Source organism: Adiantum capillus-veneris, chromosome 5, assembly GCF_014529385.1.
Source record: "Adiantum capillus-veneris isolate H3 chromosome 5, ASM1452938v2, whole genome shotgun sequence".
Classification (NCBI taxonomy): domain Eukaryota; kingdom Viridiplantae; phylum Streptophyta; class Polypodiopsida; order Polypodiales; family Pteridaceae; genus Adiantum; species Adiantum capillus-veneris.
In genome coordinates this window covers 154909363-154933565 of record NC_140935.1, presented here as the reverse complement: position 1 = coordinate 154933565, position 24203 = coordinate 154909363, and the positions used below count along the sequence as shown (strand labels likewise).

At 43.9% G+C, this 24203-nt stretch overlaps 1 protein-coding gene across 2 annotated transcripts in view; it reads right to left on the bottom strand.

The window, feature by feature from the left end:
- Positions 1 to 5213: 5213 nt before the first annotated feature.
- LOC147458345 (protein tesmin/TSO1-like CXC 6) overlaps positions 5214 to 24203 on the bottom strand; it is a 50930-nt gene continuing 31940 nt past the window's right edge. For both annotated transcript variants that reach the window (XM_086513000.1, XM_086513001.1), the window contains exons 6-10: positions 11614 to 11973; positions 7140 to 7240; positions 6963 to 7057; positions 6479 to 6877; positions 5214 to 6367 (exon numbers count right to left, since the gene is read on the bottom strand). In XM_086513000.1, coding sequence (XP_086369126.1) covers positions 6072 to 6367; positions 6479 to 6877; positions 6963 to 7057; positions 7140 to 7240; positions 11614 to 11973 — 1251 coding nt within the window. In that variant the 3' untranslated portion in view covers positions 5214 to 6071. The remainder of the gene's footprint in view (positions 6368 to 6478; positions 6878 to 6962; positions 7058 to 7139; positions 7241 to 11613; positions 11974 to 24203) is intronic.

The following is a 24203-nucleotide window of genomic DNA, read 5'->3' as shown; positions in this document are numbered from 1 at the left end:
AGTGATTTGTGTGGACCTATGCCTAACCTATCTCTAGGGGGAGCTTCTTACTTTATGACATTTATAGATGATTACTGGAGGAAAGTATGGGTTTACTTTCTCAAGCACAAGGATGAAGCGTTGTGTTTTCAAAACGTTTGTGACACTTGTGGAGAATCAGAGTGGCAAGAAGCTTAAATGCTTACGCACTGACAATGGTGGAGAGTATGTTTCAAAGGCCTTTCAGGACTTTTGTGAGTCAAAAGGTATAAAACGTGAACTTACTGCTCCTTACAATCCTCCTCAAAATGGTGTTGCTGAGAGGATGAATAGGACCATACAAGAGAAGGTCAGAAGTATGTTGTCTAATGCACAGCTGCCAAATGGGTTTTGGGCTGAAGCTGTATCAACAGTTGTTCATCTTGTAAATAGATCTCCTAGCAAGGTTTTGCAGAAGGATTCAGTGCCAGAGATGGTATGGTCAGGCAAGGTGCCCTCATACAAGCATCTCAGAGTCTTTGGCTGTGAGGCATATACTCACGTTGCAAAGGAATTTAGGAACAAACTTGAGCCAAAGAGTAGAAAGTGCATCTTTCTAGGCTATGGTAATTCTAGTGAGATGGGGTACAGACTTTGGGATCCCAAATCCAGAAAGGTTATCCGCAGCAATGATGTTCACTTTAATGAAGCCAAATATCATTCTAAACCAGAGAAAGTTGAGGAGATTAGAACAGTTGTCTTCCAAGAAGATGGACCTGCACGTGCAAGACAAAATGTCAGGGCTCAAGAGGAGCAAGGACAGGATAGAGCGGAACCACAGGTTGTGGCTGAACCTGAGCCACCTATTGTGCGTAGATCTGGACGTGTCACGCGACCTCCTGATAGGTTTGTTCCATCTATGAACTATGTCATGTTGACTGATTGCAATGAGCCTTCATGTTACAAGGAAGCAGTGCAAATGAAGGACTCCGGGAATTGGCAATTGGCCATGCATTCAGAGATGATAGCTCTGCATAAAAACAAGACATGGAAGCTAGTTAAATTACCACAGGGCAAAAAGGCTCTACCTTGTAAATGGGTTTACAGGTATAAGATCACCGCTCATGATAGTCAGCCAAGTACAAAGCAAGGCTTGTTGCCAAGGGCTTTAAGCAAGAACAAGGCATTGACGTTGATGAAGTCTTCTCTCCGGTGGTCAAAATGACTACATTGAGATGCTTTCTTGCATTGGTTGCCATATTAGATTTGGTGTTGCACCAAATGGATGTCAAGACAGCGTTCTTGCATGGTGATTTAGATGTGGAAATTTACATGCAGCAGCCAGAAGGGTTTGTTGAGAAAGGCAAGGAAGATTGGGTATGCCAGTTGTTAAAGAGTCTTTATGGCTTAAAACAATCACCGAGGGCATGGTACCATAAATTCCACAAGTTTATGCTTTCTCAAGGCTACAAACGTAGTGGGTTCGATCACTGTCTATATACAAAGAAGGCTAAGGATGGTAGTTGGTTAATCCTTATTTTGTATGTGGATGACATGTTGATTGTTGGCAAGCACTTGGAAGAAATTTCAGCTTTGAAGTCAAAGATGGCAAAATCGTTTGACATGAAAGACATGGGTGAGGCAAGTCATATACTTGGTATGCGCATTGAGAGAGACAGATCAAAGAAGTTGATTTGGTTATCTCAAACAGATTATATTGACAAGGTTTTGCAACGTTTCAATATGGAGAAGGGAAAGGCATTGAGTGTTCCATTGCCACCATATGTGAAACTTAGCAAACAAGATTGTCGTGTGTCTGAGGAAGAATGGGCTGAAATGGATAAGATTCCATATGCGTCTGCAGTGGGTAGTTTGATGTATGCAATGATTGCTACTCACCCAGACATTGCATTTGCAGTGGGAGTAGTAAGTCGATACATGTCAAACCCAGGCAAGAAACATTGGGAGGCAGTGAAAGGAATATTGAGATACCTGAAAGCTACAAAGAGTATGCGTATATGCTATGGGACTCAGGAGCTAAGTGTAAAGGGTTTTACAGACTCGAATTATGCAATTTACTTACAACCGAAGGTCTACGTCTGGTGGAGCAGTATCATGGCGTTCTAGATTACAAGATTGTGTTACTCAGTCTACTACAGAGGCTGAATATGTTGCAGCATCAGAGGCATGCAAAGAATCAATTTGGCTTAATCGACTAGTAACAGATTTGGGAATCAAAGAAGAGATTCCTGTGTTATATTGTGATAGTCAAAGTGCTATACAATTGGCTCGCAATCCAGTTTATCACTCAAAGACAAAGCATGTGGATGTGAAGTATCATTTCATCAGGGAAATGCTCGAGGATAAGCAACTTCAGCTTGTCAAAGTTCACACCACAGAAAATCCTACTGATCTACTTACAAAAGGACTTCCCTCAGAGAGCTTTGCGCATTTTCGCAAGCAGTTAGGTGTAGGGTAGTACATCACGTCTCTACATCTCTTGTATATTAGCTTGTATAGTAGCTTCTCTCACACTTAAAGTACCACATTGGACTTTAAGTGGGAGGTTGTTGGGGTATAAAGCCCAATGTGGTCGCCCAGGGAAGTGGGCGGGCCGCCAGGTATGTACACATATTCTTTTGTTAAAACCTAATAAGAACTCACTATGCTCTACACATTACAGTAGAGCGAGTTCACCATATCGTCGTGCTCTTCTTCTCGCACTCTCTCTCGCGTCGCACTTCCGCTCGTACTCCTTCAGAAAGTAATTCTCTAATTTTGCTATTGTCAAAGTTAATAGGCCAATTCCATTACAATCATAGACCTATGGGTTGAGGTTCATCATTGCTACTCATCACAAATCAAGATAAATGCCTAGAATTAAAAAAATAAGCTGGTTCAAATGTGCCAAGACTGTAGAAAAAAACAAAATGATGCAATGTGATCAAGAGAAACAATGTGCAAACCTTGTTTCTTTTATTTTCTTCTTTTGAGCATTGTTTAAAGAAAAAAAAAATCCAAAGATTGTCTCTTCTGCTGCAGCATAGTGGGAGGTGTGTGACATTGAACAATTTGGCATCACAAGTTATTTGCGCTATATTGGAGCATTGCGGGATGTTAAGGGATTTTAAAAATTCATTGACCTCTCACCAAAATACACTTATGATGCCCTTTCCTTACACCGCAATCATCCTCGACCATGATCCATCTTATGGGCCAGAGGCACTTTGTACTTTTGGATCCTCATTTGAGCAACAAAACCATTCGGTAGTCAGTGGCTAGTCTAAAAGATGCATGAAGGACACATTCCACCACAAAGATGTTTCCATGCATTTAGCTTATACACCTTTCTACAATAGATGGCTTGTCTGATCAATGCTTTGAGGCACATTGTCTGCCATCACAAGTGTATCACATTGATCCATAAAATATGAACTTTCATTCTTGAAGCTTCATGAATTCAATAAACAAATTGTTGAATTGTTCATGGTGAAAGATTTTGTTCTCCTCCAATGGCATGTCATCATCAACCCAATACAAGCCATTAACAAGCTTGTTATATCCTCTTTGGCACATTTCTTTGCAAGGGTGATGTTGTAAGTTGTTGGAAGAAGCACTATGAATAGCTCTTTTTCCTTTGACCTGGCATGAAAACTCTATACGAAGCTTGTGCTCATTCCTATGATGTTGGCTACCTCCATTGGTTCTTGAGGTTTGACAATATCTCTCTTTATGGAAAAGAACATGTGTCACAGAAATTAAGTTGCACTTTCACTTAACGGGTTATCCATCACCTCCAAAAGATTCTTTGGCCAAACAATGTGCTTTACAAGGCCAATGGCTTGCACCATCAATTACAATCATAGACATATGGCTTGAGATTCATGATTGTTAACTATCACAAATGAAGCTAAATGCCTAGAATTTAAGATATTAGTTGCTTCGAATGATAGCAACTAATATCGGACTACACAAAACAACAAAACGATGCCATGTGGTTCAGAGAAGCATTGTGCAAGACTAGTTTCTTTGAATCTTCTTTTGATTGAGCACCCCCTCGTTTTGGGCACAATTCCAAATATCGTCTCTTATATTTGAAGCCAAGTCGACAATGTGTGACATGAACAATTTGGCATCACATATTATATGCACTATATTGGAGCATTTTAGCACAAGGATGGTAAAATAAATTTTTTATTTAAAACAGATGCAATGAGCTCTTATTAAATTACAATTATAGTGACATTTCCCTTAGACCGTAGTCATCCTAGACCATGGTTCATTTATAAAACAAAAGGGACTCCATACTTTCCGATCCTCATTTGAGCAACAAGACCATTCCTAGAGGGTGGCTAGGCCAATCAATCATTGGAGGACACATTTTGCCACAAGCATGCATTTAGCTTATACACCACCTCACATAGATGGCTAATTTAGGCACATTTTCCACCACCACGAGTGTCTTAATGCATACCTATTCGGTAGCATGACAAAAAACTAGTCAATTTAAACATAAACATAATTCAGTTGTTGTAATACAATCATAATATCTTTTTTCATAATGTGAGACATTGGAAAAGTTTACCTATCAACATGTGCAACGATGTTCATAGAAAGAAAACAAAAAGATAAGATCTCAAAGAAAGAGATATATTCCACCAATTTTTAAATATTCATGTCCAAAAGTTTTGCACACTTGGATCTTGTTTGAAAATGAACAAAATGAAAATCAAGTTCTAGCCCTTATTTATACAACATAGACATTTTCATCATAGACACCACTTCACACCATTTCAGTAAATAGTCAGAATAGGTTTTGTACACAATAATCTATTTCAAGCGATTTAATTTTCCCCTTTTGAGAAGTTGGTTTAGGATTTAGTTAATGTTCTTATGTTCAACATTTATGGAGAGGACTACTAAGCTTTGAATCCAAATTTTAAGCATGGACTTGTAAAATCACTACTAGACCAACCGAGTGCTTGTAATTCTGTCCTCTCATGTTTCTTGCATATGTACACCAAATAAGACTCGTTCATGGTCACAGACAATGCTTAGTTGTACCTTTGGACATTGTTTCACAACTAGGCGGTTTAAGGTTTAGCTGAACTGAGCCATTTGCATGAGCATTGCCTAAGCTATTAGGTGCTTCACCACTAACATTCCAAAATTCTCACTCTAAATCTTAATGAGCAAGTAAAATAAACCCACAAAAAATGAGAAAGAGCATTAGGATTTATGCCTGCTATTTGGGCTTCATCAAAGACACAATGATATTAGAAGATTTAACCGAATCTTGAAGCAGATTGGATCTGATAAGAGTCCATTCTTATATCCCAAAATAAGGGAGATTCCACCAAGGCATACATTTCTAGGGCTTCTGCCATACATCAACAGAAGACTCTTTTTCCCGTGCTAGGTGTGACGTTGTACGATGGACAAGCAAATCTCTGTATTGCTCTTGTGCTTTGCAAATATATGTATTGCTCTTGTGCTTCATAAGAAATCACCGACTGACATAGGCAGATAAAATGCCTTTTTTCAACTGAAACCTGCTATGATTGCATGTCATCAACCACCAAGATTCCAAACAAAAACCTTGGGAAACTTGCTACTCCTTTGTTGAAAATCCGCATGCCAAACGCCGCACACAACTCGAAGCACCAGGATGACACTTCACCTTGCCAACTTTACATCGAGTTGACAGATTTTTCTTGCATATTTCCACAACACTTGCTCTCCCTCTCCTCTGATTTGTAATTACCTCCGGCACCACTGCACCAACTTGAACTACTAGTTTGTGATGCACATAGCTCTCGCTGATCCCGAAGGCCATGCCTTGATAATTGAGTTCTTCTGAATGTTGACAAATGTGGCAACAGAAAGCCGAGTATAGGATAGGAGCACCTGAGATGCCCAGCGATGTACTACCTTTCGACCACAGCTTTACTGTCAGAAATTCGAAATATTCATTCAATATGAGGAGTGTTTTTGCTGCTAATGATGCACAGAAATGATGCTTGAGACCTTATGCCACTCAGACGAACATCGTCATGAAGCGGCGGTTGCCAAACGGTTGACATAAAAAGCAACTCTGCTCTTCTATCAGGATGTTATTGTGGTGCCGTTGAGCTTGATGAAACTGGTAGTGGAGTATCCAGTGACATTGTTGGAGAAGGGGCCCTCGTTCCAGAAACGTATATAGCTGCACCCATCATAGGAAAGCCATTTGGCATTGGAAAGCTTGAATTGCTCATTGGTCTTCCACTCAGATTTTGAGCAACGGGCTGGCCAGCTACCATGACAGGCCGGGGAGCTCCAAGACTGCTTGGTCCCTGTTGTGCGGACTGCTGCATCTGCAAGATGGGAGAAAGTTCCACCTTGGCTGGTATCATTGAGTGTTGTGTAGCTGCACAACAACACTTGCAATCAGCAATGCATCTTGAAATATTTGCTGATATCGAAAAAGCAAGAAGCCTAATGAGGGCTTGATGTTGCCACATCAAAACAGAGATGTCACCTCGCTTGTTGCCGACAGATACAATTCTCCGCAAGCAATCACGAAACTCAGAGAGAATTGCCTTTTCTTGATCTGCATGAACATGCGCTAAAATAGATGAACTTTGTACAGTTAACCCAGCTGCGGTTGGTCCTGATGGAGATGGAGGCCCCGTAAAGACGCTATCTTGTTCATCACACATCAAGGCTAGGGTGCCTGGTGACATAGCAGATTGTCTTGGCCCATCTGCGCCAACTTCAGACTCTGCAGCATCCGTGTTCGAGTTTGATGCATCTGCTACGAGTCTTTTCTCCATTATATCTTCAGGAAACTTGGTTTCCTGGCTCTTGGCAGCAAAACTTAAGGAATCTTTTATAGAGTTTTCCAGTGATGCTCCATCTGAATTTTTCATGTCTGTGTCTGCTAGCACATGAGGAACATAGAAAGTTCATAGGAAACGCCTCATGTGACCAAGCACTCAACTTCACAAGTACAAAAACAGTACCAGCATAAGATCTTGCAGCTTCAGCCGAAACGATGACTAAGAGCTTGCAAAGTTCTCGAACAGCATCTGGCTGAACGACACCCATTAACAATGAGCTACATCAAATACATACACATTGTTAGTAACTCTTAAAAATATAAGCACACTAACAATGCAACTGCCACGCCCAAGTCAAACCTGTAAGCAACTTTCGATGTGGGGGCTGAAGGTCCAGGTAATGGCATCCCTGTTAGATAAGTATTTGGAGGGGCAGAAGCCATCCTCATGTTTGGAGCCGGCTGGCATAGAATATGTAAATTAATAAGAAACAAAAAAACACATGGGTATAAAGGGAAGGATAGACGATAATACTGAGCAACATTAAAAATAGGGAAAATTACCAGCATACCCCTGAAATTTGTGGAAATTCCCAAAATACACCTCAAGTTTCAAAACCCCAAAATACCCCTCGTATTTTTCCCAAAATTCCTAAAATGCCCTCAAATTTTTCCAGAATTCCCAAAATACCCCTTGTTAATCTCGCAAATATCTAGTGTTACAGGGGAACTTTTTTTTTTTTTTTTTTTTTGGGGGGGGGGGGGGGGCGTTTCAGGCATATGGCTATCTCTGGAATGTCCCGGAATCACCAGCCGTTCCAGATAAGCATGTGATACCGGAACGGCCAAAATTTCAGATTTTAGTTTTTCTATCCTGTGAGCCTCCCCCTTATAAACTGCCCCTCCACCTAGCCCTTACCTTCACAATGCACACAAGCTTTCAAGGGCCAAGGCTCAAGCTCTACCCTCTCGAGTCTCGACTCACAAGCTTTAGCCTCTTTCAAACTCTCAAGTCTACAAGACTACATAGTACAAGCTCTCTCTCTCTCTCTCTCTCTCTCTCTCTCTCTCTCTCTCTCTCTCTCTCTCTCTCTCTCTCTCTTATAACCTTTCTATCACCCAAGTGTGGTAGATTGGTTATGCCATTTCCCTCTTAAATAACAGGTCTTAAGTTCAACTCTCCTTGTCGGATAGATCTTTAAGGTCTCTTGAGATAGTTTCCTACGACGTTAAAACAATCTTCTTCTAGGGTGTGTGTGGGTGTGTGTGAATGCGCTAATAAAAAGAGGAAAATGGTATAACCTTTTGTAAAAAACTTGGACACTCCAAGTCAAGATTCTACCGCTACACAGCAAAAATTCACTTCAAAACATTTCACAGTTCACAATTGATTCGACACGGCCCAGTAGAGTTCCGTGCCGAGAGATATTGGCCCCAAAGACTGGCGTCTCTTTTGGTATTTCTTTTTGTATTAATTTGTGTTCAAAGTACAAGAGAGTGGAAGGGTTCTCACTCTCAGACTCTGCATCCAGATGCTCTGAATTGTGAGGGCCCTGCCCACTTATTTATAAGTTACAAGGGATGCCCAAAAGCAGAGCCCCAAAAGCTGGTAATCAAAAACTTCTTCAAATAAAGTAATTGAACCCAAAATCTACCAATTCAGCTTGCGCAAAATTCAGCCAATGCAAAAGCCGGAATTCCGTATGGCCTGGCCACTTTTTACGGTGCAAATCACGGAAGTCCTTACGGCATGCCACGTCACCAGCTCAACGTGAATCTCGAAAATCTGCCACGTCAGCCTGCTGCCGCGTTTTTCCACGCTGGCACCCTGTTGGGAATGCGTCCGGTGTATCTGGGCATGCCACATCACTAGTTTGTACTCCTTTTCTAGCAAATTTGTCCGGAAAAAGAAAAATTTGCCCAAATCTTCATTCTTTTCTTCAATTCCCGCGCCGGATCTTCAACCTTACTTTGTCTTCCCACTGAGAGGTGTCTTCTCTATCAGATTCTTCACGAGAACCCATGTGTAATCTGGGATTCTTAATGGCTTTATGCCATGTAAGACAGAGCGATGAAGACATGAGCGCGCCCGATGCGCGATGTATGAAGGGTGGGAGTAGCTAATAAGTCCGGGGTCGAGACACGAAGATTCTTTCCCAAAAGCAAAAAGGATCGAATCCTCCGTAGAAGAAGAATCTTTTTGCGCTCTGATACCATTGTAACAAATATGGACACTCCAAGTCAAGATTCTACTGCGACACAGCAGAAATTCACTTCAAAACAGTTCACAATTGATTCAACATGGCCCGGAGGAGCTCCGTGCCTAGAGATATTGGCCCCAAAGACCGGCGCCCCTTTCGGTATTTCTTTTTGTATTAATCTGTGTTCAAAGTACAAGAGAGTGGGAGGGTTCTCATTCCCAGATTCTGCGTCAAGAAGCTCTGAGTTGTGAGGGCCCTGCCCACTTATTTATAAGTTACAAGGGATGCCCAAAAGCAGAACCCCAAAAGCAGAACCCCAAAAGCTAGTAATCAAAAATTTCTTCAAATGAAGCAACTGAACACAAAAGCTGCCAATTCAGCTTGCGTAAAATTCAGCCAACGCAAAAGCTGGAATTCTGTACAGCCTCACCACATTTTACGATGCAAATCACGGAAGTCCATATGGCATGCCACGTCACCAGCACAGCATGAATCCCGGGAATCTGCCATGTCAGCCTGTTGCCGCATTTTTCCAGGCTGGTACCCTGCTGGGAATGCGTCCGGTGTATCTGGGCATGCCATGTCACTGGTTTGTACTCCTTTTCTGGCAAATTTGTTAGGAAAAAAAAAAATTGCCCAAATCTTCATTCTTTCTTCAGCTCGCGCACAGGATCTTCAACTTTTCTTTGCCTTCCCACTGAGAGGTGTCATCTCTGTCAGATTCTTCACGACAACCCATGTGTAATCTGGGATTCTTAATGGCTTTATGCCCTGTAAGACAGAGCGATGGAGACGGGAGCACACCCGATGCGCGATGTATGAAGGGTGGGAGTGGCTAGTAAGTCCGGAGTTGAGACACGAAGATTCTTTCCCAACAGCTATGTGCGTTGTTAAAAGGATCGGATCCTCCGTAGAAGAAGAATCTTTCTGCGCTCTGATACCACTGTAACAAACATGGATACTCCAAGTCAAGATTCTACCGCGACACAGCAGAAATTCACTTCAAAACAGTTCACAGTTCACAATTGATTCAACACGGCCCGGCGGAGTTCCGTGCCTAGAGATATTGGCCCCAAAGACTGGTGCCCCTTTCGGTATTTCTTTTTGTATTAATCTGTGTTCAAAGTACAAGAGAGTGGGAGGGTTCTCACTCTCATACTCTGCGTCAAGAAGCTCTGAGTTTTGAGGGCCTTGCCCACTTATTTATAAGTTACAAGGGATGCCCAAAAGTAGAGCCCCAAAAGCTAGTAATCAAAAACTTCTTTAAATGAAGCAACTGAACCCAAAAGCTGCCAATTCAGCTTGCATAAAATTCAACCAACGCAAAAGCTGGAATTCCGTACAGCCTGGCCACTTTTTACGTCGCAAATCACAGAAGTCCGTACGGCATGCCACGTCACTAACTCAGCGTGAATCCCGGAAATCTACCACACCAACCTGCTGCCGCGTTTTTCCGGGCTGGTACCCTGCTGGGAATGCGTCCGGTGTATCTGGGCATGCCACGTCACTGGTTTGTGACACCTTTCTATCACCCAAGTGTGGTAGATTGGTTATGCCATTTCCCTCTTGAATAACAGGACTTGAGTTCAACTCTTCTCGTCGGATATATCTTTAAGGTCTCTTGGGATAGTTTCTTACAACGTTAAAAAAATCTTCTTCTTGGGGGTGTGTGTATGCTAATAAAAAGAAGAAAATGGTATAACCTTTCTATCACCCAAGGGAGGTAGATTGGTTATGCCATTTCCCTCTTGAATAACAGGTCTTGAGTTCAACTCTCCTCGTCGGATAGATCTTTAAGGTCTCTTGGGATAGTTTCCTACCACGTTAAAATAATCTTCTTCTGGAGTGTGTGTGGGTGTGTGTGTGTGCTAATAAAAAGAGGAAAGTGGTATAACCTTTCTATCACCCAAGTGTGGTAGATTGGTATGCCATTTCCCTCTTGAATAACAGGTCTTGAGTTCAACTCTCCTCGTCGGACAAATCTTTAAGGTCTCTTGGGATAGTTTCCTACGTTGTTAAAACAATCTTCTTCTTCTTCTTTTCTCTCTCTCTCTCTCTCTCTCTCTCTCTCTCTCTCTCTCTCTCTCTCTCTCTCTCTCTCTCTCTCTCTCTCTCTCTCTCTCTCTCTCTCTCTCTCTCTCTCTCTCTCTACACGACGCACGTTTGCCATAGTAAATTGAATGGTCTTCAAATCGAGTTTTCTGTAAGTATTAGTGTCAAAGGACTCTAATACTACATATATTCAATCATACAAAGCTAAAACTTGCATTATTTGGATGTTTAATTGCCTCCCATTCCGGAATCAAGATCCCTCCCCCCGTTCCGCCGGGATCCCATCGCCGTTCATGTTCTACGTTCCGGGTAACTCTCTCTCCAACGGCTTTTCTTCCAACCCTTCATAGGAATATTGGTTCTCCCTCAATAGAAGATGAAAGATCTAGATGTTTGATGGTATTGTGGGCTCACAAGATGAAATGATTCATATTGGTAGACACAAATGCCTCTATTTCTGAGCTCATTGGTGAAAACATTTCATAATGTCACACTTAAAGATAGATCTCTAATGTCAATAAGAATAAACCATGCAAAATTTGAAGCAATCCATCCAGAATTGGTACAAGTATTTTTTCATACCTGCAACATATTGGGCGGCCTTTGTGCACCACCTTGTTCCTTCAGCCCTTGACCAACAAAGACCAAATCTTGTGTCCTTCTCTTCTTTGAGATGGCTAATGGAGAACTGTAAGCTAAACTCCCTGCTCCCGAAGGTATTGAAGGATGTAGTGTGTAGTTCAGAGCAGTGGCCATATCTCCATGGAATAGGGCGCGCCTTTCATCACTATTCTCATAATTCTTGCAGTCTATACACTTACAATTATCAGAGCAAAGAATGTTTGCTTGGAAGCATTCACAATACTTTTTTAAGCAGCCTGACTTTTTGCAATGGCAACCCTTGTTATGCCTCCCAATAAAAGGTAGCTCCCCTGCTTCATCCTTCACATGTTACCAAAAACATAAAACAGTAAAGTGAGTGCCTTAAGTGAGCATAAGTTTGCTTTGCTTACCGAAAAAGGACCCAATTAATGATACTTTTACAAGCAGCCAGGATAAATTTACTGCTATGCCTAACCTATAATGTGGTCTCACTACAACGGCTTGATCCTACAACTTAATGAGATTGTGGCATAAATCTTATTTCAACCGCTTATATCAGAAGGCCGAACTCGTTCAAGAGCCCTATTTCACTTAAATTCAAATAAGACAAAGAGACCAACAACAAAATATTGCAAGTGTCAAAATTGGGCATTCATTTCTATTGTTTTTACTGGAGCAGCCCAGAAAAAGGGGCTCATCATAGGTCCTTAAATAAAACATGAAGGCGTCGATGAAATAACGAGAACAGGTGGTGATTTAAAAAATCTGAATAGCTATATTAAGTGCAGTGATTTGCTCAGCTCTATATCTCTCTGGAAGGGACGAAAAAGAGGGTGCACCAGTGGGAATGGTGGTGTTGACTGTCAAGAGATCATGCAGTCTTAACCAAACACAATTTGAGCATACCAACATCATGTTAGAGTTCTGCACCTTTCAAATCAGAGCTGCCGGTGCCCCGTTTTCTTCCAAGCACAGATAATAGGGAGCGTTCGAGGCCATTTTTGTGCTCTTCACATTCCATTTCTGCTCACTACCTTGCTGTGGGGGGAAGATGAGCGGAAGGGCAGCCCCCTACTACACCTCCGGACAGTAAAAGTTAGGGAACAAGGTTCGTGCAAAAATTGGCAAAAGGGGGAAAAAAATCTTTCTTTTTTGGACTCTGAGCATAATATTATACCAAATGGACCAAAAACAAGAGTCGTATTACCAAAATACACCAATCAAACATTGATGCCACAATGAACGATACCAACAAAAAGCTCAACTGACACCACTACTCGTGGTGCCCAAGAAAAGAAGAAAGCCAAGAATGTTGTCATTGTTGATGCACTGAAGAAGGAAGCTTGTTTCGACGGGGCACAATATTAAAGCTTGACCTGCAAAGAAGGCAAAGAAACTGCAAGGACGCCCTTCGGTTCATATCCACAAGATCTCAACTCTGATTTTATTCAAGTTGAAATCCATCACTTGGCAGACACTCAATGCACCAATTGTACATTTAGCACCAAAGTGTTTGATAAGCAATCTTCTCCATTTCCCCCCGGAAAGATCAATGGTCACGATGCGACCGTACTCCTTGATAATGGAAGCTCACACAATTTGTGGAAACAAAATTGATACACAAACTACACCTAGAGACGCAGGACAATGACCATGAGCATCACGTCAAGATGGCTAGTGTGGTGAAGATATCAATGTCTGGACATTGGAATTAGATGGTGCTTGACTTGACGCTCAAGCTTCATGACCACAAACAGAGCCTAGATTTCCACATCATGCGCTTGAATAGAGCAAATGAGACCAAAAGGTTGCATCCATGTGCGACTCTTGTACAATGTCTGAGGAACATATCATGGGGAGAGGAGGGACAGAGGAGTGGTAGTGTTATGTTGCGCATACCACAGAGGATTTTGTTGGATACAGAGCTCAAAGAGTAGGTCGTTGCGCTCAGGACCGAGAGTCTAGACACACAAGGGAACGTTGTTGCTAGGGTGGCCGATGGCCACAGGGAGCTCAGTTGCTTCCTCTCCAAGAGTCGACAACGTGATTGGCTACGGTGCAACAAGAGGAGAAGCGGCTCCGTCGGGGAATTTCCTCCTGACAGAGGATGCAAGAGCGACACCCAGGTAGTCCCTAGATGAAGAACCAGATGCAGCACGCTCGATAGGAGGTGATCACCATTGAGGAGCAAGGTCATGTGTCACGAGGCAAAGGCAACCACTAACCTTAGTTGTTGGTTTCTTTCCCTTGATTTTTCTTTAATTTTTGGGACCCTCTTTTTGAAGTCACAAATGGCCGGAAATTGTGTGGCCAGTGTGAAATAGCCGACGGCCGAGAGTTTCGGGAAGGGCAGGTCACCACGAGATGGTTGGGCCACTTGGCACTGGAATCCGAGCATTAAAAGGGTGTCTAGGCTCAATTCAAAGTCATTTAGGCCCCTCGCTACACTTTGTATAAGTCGGTGGGTACTTACTACTAGGAATTAACTCAAAAGAGGTAAACTGGACACGTGGCGGCTCTAGGAGACTTTGCCAGTTATGCATCAAGAGGGGGCGCCCAAACTGAGAGAGGAGGCTGATTTCTGTTCATTACTAAGTGAACACAAGTGTGTGTGAGTAGTGGGTGCAGGTGATCACAGCTTTAATGGAAAGCTTGCCTTCTCCCTTGTCTTATGCAGCGCGATGATATCTCGCGCACCTCTCTCCCCCTTTGAATATAGAATCGTAATGCCCATCTCAAGGGCTTTCCATCTGTATGTGCAGTTGTGTGGGTTCATGCGCGTATGCCGAGGCAAGAGCCTCTTGTCCAGGTATTGGATTAGCTAATTGCTAATCCCCCACAAGTACAAGTGAATTTGGAGATATTTCACGCGAGAGATCTCGTCCGATTCAAAGGGCAAGTAGCCCTACAGGTGCGGGAGTACGAGGGCTTGCTACAAATGCGATCGGCACGCGAACGGAGCCCAAAGCAGTAAAATACAGCCTGCTGTGTATTTTAGCAGGTTTAGGGTTTTGACCCTAAATTGATCCCTAATACCCCCAGGAGCTTCGGGGAAGCGATGGGATCGCTCTACCGGTGATTTGGTGCATTTTCGGGGCGAAAAACAAATAATTCAGCGTGCTGCAGATTCTCGCCTGGTCTGGGAAAGTGCTCGTATGCACCGAGGAAGTCACCTTTTGCATGAAGAGCTTATCCGTGAAGCCTTATACTACGGTTATGCTGTCGAAATCGGGGTAGAGTAGGCCGGTTTCAGCCTGATAAAAGCAGGACAGCTCGTAGGAACTTACAGGTTTTCTCCCAAATTTTATAAGAATAAAGAAATACCGAAAGGGGCACCAGTCTTTGGGGCCTACAGGGTGTCACTGTCTGCTTGGTAGCACTCTAGCTGCCAAGCCGTGGTTTGTTTGAAGTGTTAATTTCAGTTACAAGTTTATTTGCGAAGTTTCTGTGTGTCGTAAATTTTAAGTAAGTTTTTCAAGTAAAGAATCGGGTGAAAGCTAAAGTCTACCGTGCTACGGGCCCGTTTGATGGTTCCGTCGCCGGGATAGAATCACTTTTTCCTTAAAGAAAGAGCCTTGGTTGGTTTGCGGCAAAGACACAGAGCATAGGAACTCGGAATTACACTATGGCTGACAAGACAAACAACTCCAGGGAAGAGGGTTCCTTTTCACAAGACACACAGGTTGTTCCTCCTCCAGTGTTCGAGCGTGGCGAGAGTTCACGACCACCCCTATCTATACCTTTTGTTGATTTGAATGCTCTACAAGGTCAAGGGTATATGACTGGGCAACTATATGAGGATGCATTCAGGAAGTTGGTTGCCGCTATGAATGTGTTTTCTCGGTTGGTGCAGAATCCTAGGTTTATGGAAGTTTTGCAAGCACCACGAGTGTCATAGCAAACAAGGCAACTGTCTCATGCAGTAGAGCCTGTTGAGGCTCAAGCCCAGGTCCTTGTGCGTCTCAACAGGACAAGGAGACTGGAGCACTCTGTCACAACTCAGTGACGTGGCAGCCTGTGTACACACACACTTTCCCCCCTAAAGCATGGACAGTCCCGGGGAAGAACAGGCTGAATGATGACGTGGCTGCTGCATATGGTCAACACCCGGAAATGGCGGAGGTTGTGCCACATGGCAGCAGTACGGACGCCTGTGATTTCCGATGCCATTCACGGACAATGTACAGATTTTTGGTGCAGCTTTATGCGTTGCTTTATTCTACGCAGGAGAGAGACAAGCTCTTGCTTTATTTTATTAAAGCATGAGAGAGAGCCTTTGCTTTATTTTATGAGGGCTTTTAAAATACACCCAAGCTTTTGATTTTCATCTTTGGGCTCTGCTTTTAGCATCCCATGTAAACCTTTAAATATGCGGGCAAGCCCTCATAACTAAGAGCATCTGGACGTAGAGTCTGAGTGTGAGCGCCTGCCTGCACTCTTGTACTTTGAACACAGATTAATACAAAAAGAAATACCGAAAGGGGCGCCAGTCTTTGGGGCCAATATCTCTAGGCACGGAACTCCGCCGGCCCAATGTCGAATCAATTGTGAACTGTGAATTGTTTTGAAGTGATCTTTTGTGGTGTCGCGGTAGATTCTCGACTTGGAGTGTCCAAGTCTGTTACAGTGGTATCAAAGCGCACCGATTTCTCTTCTACGGGAAATCCGATCCTTTTGCGCGGCACCTATGGCTTCACGCAAAGATAGGTCGACTTCCTCTGCATCCGGCGATTCGGGAAGAGATCACAACGAAGATTCACGCAAGGAATATGGCTCGCCGCCTCGGCCTACTCAGGCGGAGCTTGAAGAGATGAAGCGTCAACGATTGTCGACGACGCAACAAAGATGATACTCAATTTTGCGAAGGACCCAAAATTTGCAAAACATATGAGCGAGACCTCTTTCGATGAGGTGCACTCACAGTGGAAGAAGACCACAGAGCCACCCCTCAAACCGGCTCTCAAGAAACCTCCGACGCCTAGGATGTACACATAGCAAAAATTAGAAGAGGTGGTTGATGCACGAATTGCTCAGCTTCTTGACGTGCAGAACAAAGCTAAAAAGCACGACAAAAAGCAGAAGAAAGGCGCTGACTTCCCGGGTTATTTGGGTCGTCGCTCTACATTTGAAAAGGCAAAGAAACAGAAGAAGCATGTTCGATTTGAAGGAGTACCCAGTTCTTCTTCTTCTTCTAACAGTTCTTCTAGCTCAATATGAGGGCTTTTAAAATACACCCAAGCTTTTGATTTTCAGCTTTTGGGCTCTGCTTTTAACATCCCATGTAAACCTTTAAATATGCGGGCATGGCCTCATAACTCAAAGCATCTGGACGCAGAGTCTGAATGTGAGACCCTACTTGCACTCTTGTACTTTGAAGATAGATTAATACAAAAAGAAATACCGAAAGGGGCGCCAGTCTTTGGGGCCAATATCTCTAGGCACGGAACTCCGTCGGGCCAGTGTCGAATCAATTGTGAACTGTGAACAGTTTTGAAGTGATCTTTTGTGGTGTCGTGGTAGATTCTCGACTTGGAGTGTCCAAGTCTGTTACACACTCTCATGTTGAGAACTCAATCGGGGCTCCAAGACAACTTCCTTTTGTCCGCAAACAGGTGGTTAGGGCGTCTATTCCAGAGGCTTTACTAATTCAACCAGCCACCTTTCAGAGTCCAACTGTTACATTAAATGGACACAAAACCGGTTTCCAGGCTATGCAACAGGTCTTTACCCAGTACATCTTGGGTGAAACCGGCCCGTGGGGCGGTAGGCTTTGGCTCACATCCGAAATTCTTTACTTTAGACACACACAGAGAGAACGTGCAAAGGAAACCTGCGACGGGAATTAACCTTCAAAACACACACGGCTCGCAAGCTAGAATGCCACGAGCAGACGCCAACAACCTGTAGGCCCCAAAATTGGCGCCCCTTCCGGTATTTCTTTATTCTTTAGGAGGGTAAATTACAAAGAAGAGTCCTGGGAATCATCTGTATCGAGCTAGATACCAACTATTTTGGCCAAATTTCGGTAGCATAACAGCCCCAAAACTTGCGCGAAACCAATTCCCCTGTTGAAACTCTCTTCCACTGGCATAAACCCTCTGATTCCTGCCCAAAAACAGTAAATTCAGCACACTGTATTTACTGGTTTTTGCCCTGTTTTCAGCCCCAAACAGTCCCCTAACTGTCCTCTGCCAGTGGGGCACTAATCCCAATGGTTCTGGCGTCCATATGGCTGAAAAACAGTCAATTTACAGCGCTGAAAACGCACCTGTACGGTGAGGTTATGACCCTCACCGGTGCCTGCTTTGGAGTAGCAGTTAACTACCCCTGTTCCTGCTCAAGGAGGCTCTTGCCTCAGCACAAAAGCATGAACCCACACAGCTGTACATCAGTCAAATGAAGAGCCCTCTTGTGGGGCATCACATAACTGCACGTAGGGGAGAGAGAGAGCAGTGTGTAGTGTGCAGGGCATCACTCCTAGCACCACACTGTACATGAGATGGAAAGAAAGCACTCCATAGCTCTTAACCTGTGACAAAATGCAAAGTGAGGCCTCTCCCAGCTTAAATTTCAGTGCCCATTTTTCTAAATGAGGCAAGTCCATGAATTTCTGCCACTTGGCGCGACTACAAGCTTTTGCCCGTTTCGGGGTTGCCGCCTAAAAATCTCCCAATGGTTGTCCAGTTGACTTCGCGGCAGAGTTGTAAAGTGTTCCCCTGGTCATACCGAAGGTAATGACGCAAACACATTTCACGGAACAAAACTGCAGTTTCCTAATTTTTAGGAGATGCTTCCATTGGGCTCCCATTGGTCATCTAACCATCTATCCTCATTGGGACCGCATCCAAAAGTGCAATGTGGCCCAACAGTCGGATACTTTCTGTTGGTGATCCCACCTTGACTTTATGTCTTTATTGAGTTCACTTCCTAGTATCCACCAACTTGCTAAGTGCGACGAGGGGACCTACATGACCTTGCACTGAGCCTAGACATCCTCTTACTATACGAATTCCAATGCCGACCAACTTCCCGTTTGCGGGTGAAACTACCGTTCACATTGGCCATACAATGTCTGACCATTTGCAACTTCAAAAAGAGGGTCTCAAAAATAAAACAAAAATCATTGGAAAGAAACCAACAGCTAAGGTTAGCAATTGCCACGTCCTCGTGACATAGTTAACAATTGCCACGTCCTTGTGACATACCCCCCTCTTGAAATCGCAAACGTCCTCGATTGCATACCATAAATACACGCCATTGATAATCTTGTGTTCTTAGCACTCTTTTATCATCGCATGTATCCGCAAGAAAGGTCGTAACACATAGATACAAATAACGTAATGAGACCTTCATACTTTTGTCATTTCCATCTATTACACTGAATTCATATGTACATTTGATGTGCTAGCTCTATCATTACCCCTCCTGTGCACACGTTGGGTTGGGACATACGTAGGCTGTAACCCAAAGGCTTCAAGGTAAAGCTGCAATACATTTGGTGACTTTTAACAATTCATGCTCTTCCATCCACTTTGCATCCATAGGCGGATAGTTCTTGAACTTCACCAAATAGCGTCTTGCAACTTGTCCTTAACTTTTCTGTCCTTATGTGCCAAAACTTGCTCAGGTACCAGGATCTCATCAAGTTCCTCAACTTCTGGTTGATCCTCATCTGGCATATCTTTTGGCACATCACCTACGAAGGGTCTTAGAAGACTCACGTGAAACGCATTATGAATCTTCCACGCATCAGGCAATTTCAGCCTGTAAGCCACATCGTTGAACTTGTCAAGCACTTGAAAAGGCCCATAGTAATGCATGCTCAACTTAGGAAACATCCGTTCCTTGCCCTTTTTTTGTTTTGTTTTCGGAGTCGGGTAGGGCACGCCCGGCCGCTCCCCTCATACACCAAAAAAGTATACAAGAAGAACGACCAGGACTATGCACCCAGAAACCGAAGGCAGACGCTTTTGTCACTAGTTTCCTCTGGACTACGAGAGTTCAGAATTATCTACACTCTTAGGGCCATGACTAATCCCTTGAGAGACCCACTCGCCACTTGGATTTGGGCGTGACAACGACCAAGTACCTCCGTTCAGAGGCCCAGGTACTGCGGGACTTGCTTCGGTCTTCCCTTTGGAGTTGCCTCCTCTAGGTAACTTATCGCTCACCTCACTAAACTACCTTTGAAACCCGACGGTTTTCCCCTAGGAAATGCCATACCCGCTTGGAAGGGCGTCGGCTCACAGGCGGCGTCCGCTGAGGCTGGTAATGTCTCCCTTTTGCATCTCCCAACCCCTTTTAGGTGAAGTTGACCCCCCCGGGGGGGAATGGCACTTGGATGCTCTTGTAGCTCATCTGGCTTCGCTTGGGGAGAATTACGTCATTTCCCCCGGAAGGGATCGGATTCAAATAACAGCATAGGAAGGGGAGCATTAACTCCCCATCCGCCTATGCAGAGCACCCAAATACCGGGGTACAACTTCACCGAGGAACTTCGCCACAGGCACGTGCCCTGCGGTTCCGTCCCTGGAGTGCGGATCACGGCGTACCCAGAAGGGCAGCCGCTTCCCGCGAGCCTCCCCACCAAGGAGGATAACGGTCCTTTCTTCAGGGTCCAACGAAGGGTCGAGTGCGTTGAAGGTGGAGTTGAATCGGTTTAGCCATCTCCCCCTAGATTCATCTACCGCCCGACAACTCACCAGCAAATGCGGAAGCGAACGACCCTCTAACTGGGAGCACAGCGTGCCTTGCCCTTCATCTTCTTTAACCTACCCTTTTCAAACCTTAACAGAATCCAATCACCAGGTGATAACAGCAATTCACGACGGTGACGATCAGCAACCTTTTTCGGCTTTGCCTGAATCTTCTCCAAGGCAACTTTTATTTTCTTATACATTTCATCCATATTCCCAACATATCGATCTGCCTCAAAGATCTTGTCCTTTGTATGCAAAATGGGAGGAACCTTTTTGCCGCCTTCAACATCTCGAAAGGTGCTTTGCCAGTTGACGAATGCACTGTATTATTGTACGTATACTCAAGCATAGGCAAATACTGTTCCCACTTGCCCTTATTATCTGACACATAGCATTTCAACAGATCTAACACAGTAGAATTAGCCTCTTTTGACTGTCCATCAGTTTGTGGATGAAACGAAGACGAGAACTTGAGCGTAGTGCCCATGTTCTCAAACAATCCTCTCCAGAACAAACTAGTCATGCGAGGATCACGATCACTGACAATCGATTCTGGCATACCATGGTACTTAAACACATTGTACATAAACAAGCGTGCCATCTGATAAGATTTTATCTTCTTCCTGACAGGGATAAAATGGGCCTACTTGCTGAACCTGCAGAAAATGGTCCATATACCATCATTCCCTCTTGGCGTTCTTGGAAGATCAAAGATAAAGTCCATAGCAATGCTTTCCCATGGCTTATCCGGAATCGGCAGTGGTTGTAACAACCCTCGTGCCTTTTGCCTGTCAAACTTGACCTTCTGGCAAATTATGCATGCTCGCATAGAGGCATCCACATCTCTCCTCAAGGTAGGCCAATAGAAGAATGTCTCTACCGCTTTAATTGTCGCATCAATACCACGATGCGCTGCATATGGTGGGACATGACTCTCTTCCATGACCTTATGTCGCAATGGCCTAGTGACACAAAGTCTGTCATGCATCATCATAAAACCATCTCTGTCACAAAGTGATGACGTGGCGGACAGCAGAAGCCCTAATTTCTGCCAGAAACCCTAAAATTCCTGCAAACCCTAATTTCTGCCAGAAACCCTAATTTCCGGAAATCGCGGAGGCTATTATAAAAAAAAAAAAATCTTTTTTGGGAAATTTTGAGCGACGCAAATCTCTGCTTTTTTCCTATGATTTGGGAGAAAGAGAGAGAAAAAGAGAACTTTCTTTTTTATTGCCTCTCATTGAGAGAGAGAGAATCTGCTTTTGCTTTCAAGCTTTTGGGGCTCTTCTCTTTGGGCATCCCTTGTAACCTTTAAATAAGTGGTGAGGGTCTCACTTCTCAGAGCATCTGGACGCAAAGTCTGAGAGTGAATCCCGATCCACTCTCTTGTACTTTGAACTGATTAATATAAAAAGAAATACCGAAAGGGGCGCCAGTCTTTGGGGCCAATATCTCTAGGCACGGAACTCCGCCGGGCTAGTGCAAATCTATTGTGATCTGTGAATTGTTTTGAAGTGGTTATTTGGTGCTGTCGCGGTTGATTCTTGACTTGGAGTGTCCAAGTCTGTTACAATCTCTGAGAAGGTAGTGCTCATGATGTTGCCCCTCTTGCAACTGTTCAAAGATCCTTGCAAACTCTTCATCAGTAGCATACTGTTCCTTCATGTCATCTAACTCATGATGATAAGGAATTGACACAGCTGAAATTTGTGGCTTCCTTGATAACGCATCAGCCACAACATTCTTCTTGCCTTCCACATGCATAATCTGGAAGTGGAACATAGAAAGAATGTTTGTCCATCGCATATGCTTTTCGGATAACTTTGTCACGGCCAAGAGCTCTCTCTCATAGACTTGCACAGTCTTCTCTGGCCCTTGCAAAATTCGGCTTTCAGAAGCTACTACCCGTCCATCTTGCATTAGCACTGCTCCGATGCTACTGCCACAAGCGTCACACTGAACCACAAATGACTTGTAACAGACTTGGACACTCCAAGTCATGAATCAACCGCGACAACACCAAATAACCACTTCAAAACAATTCACAGATCACAATAGATGTACACTGGCCCGGCAGAGTTCCGTGCCTAGAGATATTGGCCCCAAAGACTGGCGCCCCTTTCGGTATTTCTTTTTATATTAATCAAATCAAAGTACAAGAGAGCGGTTAGGGTTTCACTCTCAGACTGCGCGTCCCAATGCTCTGAGAAGTGAGGCCCTCACCACTAATTTAAAGGTTACAAGGGATGCCCAAAAGCAGAGCCCCAAAAGCTTGAAAGCAAAAGCAGATTCTCTCTCTCTCAATGAGAGTCAGTAAAAAGCAAGTTCTCTTTTTCTCTTTCTTTCTCCCAAATCAAAGCGAAAAGCTGAGATTTGCGTCGCTCAAAATTTCCCCCAAAAAAAAAAAGGAATATTCCGCCTCCGCGATTTTCGGAAATTAGGGTTTCTGATAGATATTAGGGTTTGCAGGAATTTTAGGGTTTCTGCTGTCCGCCACGTCATCACTTTGTGACATACCTCCCTCTTGAAAGCGTTGTAATCGACCGCGATTACGCCTGCAAAACCGACAAAAGCCATAAACCGTCTTAGCAGACACTGACTGTTAGTACCTACGTACTAGGAGCACACAGCTAGCACATGTACAAAATCGACAGTCACATCACACGACATCACAGGACATCACCAGACATCACAGGACATTCAACATTCATTCGGATCTTAGACCATGATTTATCGGCAATGTAGCTAGCAATCACATCTAGGTCCAATCGGGACCTTATCGATGTCCGATTGACTAACCCCTATTGCAACCATGTCTATTCGAGATCAATCGGACCAAAATGTTGCAGTCATTTCGGCTATCAGTTCCTACACTCACAAGAAGTCAAGAACAAATCAGTATCATTATCAGGAATTCCATTTCATAAAGTCATTAAGCAGAATACTGTCAGCTCTCAGTATCCCTGAAGCTCAAAGAGACATCAGTGACTTTAGTATCAAAATCGAGGCATCTGTTGACAAAGGAGCGGAGTAACTCCCCTCTTGTGCATCCCACTGCACCAGATCTTCGGCCAAGCTGAGTTTCTGGATTCCGTTTGGAGTAGACTATGCTAAACCAAAACATCGAGGTAAAGTTTCACAATCCGAGGAGTATCTACTAGGTCCTCCTCCTCCATCCACTTCGCATCAAATGCAAGAAAGTTCTTGAACTAAACCAAGAACCGCCTTCGGACTTTACCTTTCTTCGTATCGTTATGTGCCAAAATCTGTTCAGGAACAAGGATCTCCTCCTTTTCTTCCACTTCGGATTGCTCATCAGGCTCCCCATCATCAGGCACATCACCCTTAACAGGGTTCAAGAGACTCACATGCAATGCATTGTGAATCCTCCAAGTATCTGGCAGTTTCAATCGGAAGGAGACATCATTTATCTTGTCAGTGATCTGGAAAGGTCCGTAGTATTGCATACTAAGCTTTGGAAAAAGCCTCTCCTTTCCCTTTTTCTTTCTTAGGCGTGCCTTCTCAAAAGTAAGAGCACCCAATCATCCTCCTTCAGTTTCGCGACGATGGCGATCCGCTGCCTTTTTCTGTCGTTCTTGAGACTCCTGCAAAGTCTCGCGAACCTTGGCAGAAGCCGTATCCAAATCTCGCGAATATTCATCCGCTTCAAATATCTAATCTTCATGCTCAGGAAGGATGGAACCTTCGCAGCACTTTCAACAATCTCACATGGCGTCTTCCCCGTCGAAGAGTGTATCGTGTTATTGTAGGCAAATTCCACCAAAGGTAAGTTCTTTTTCCATTGAGTCTTCTGATCCGAGATACAAGACTTCAATAAATCTAAAATCACTGAATTGGCAATCTCAAATT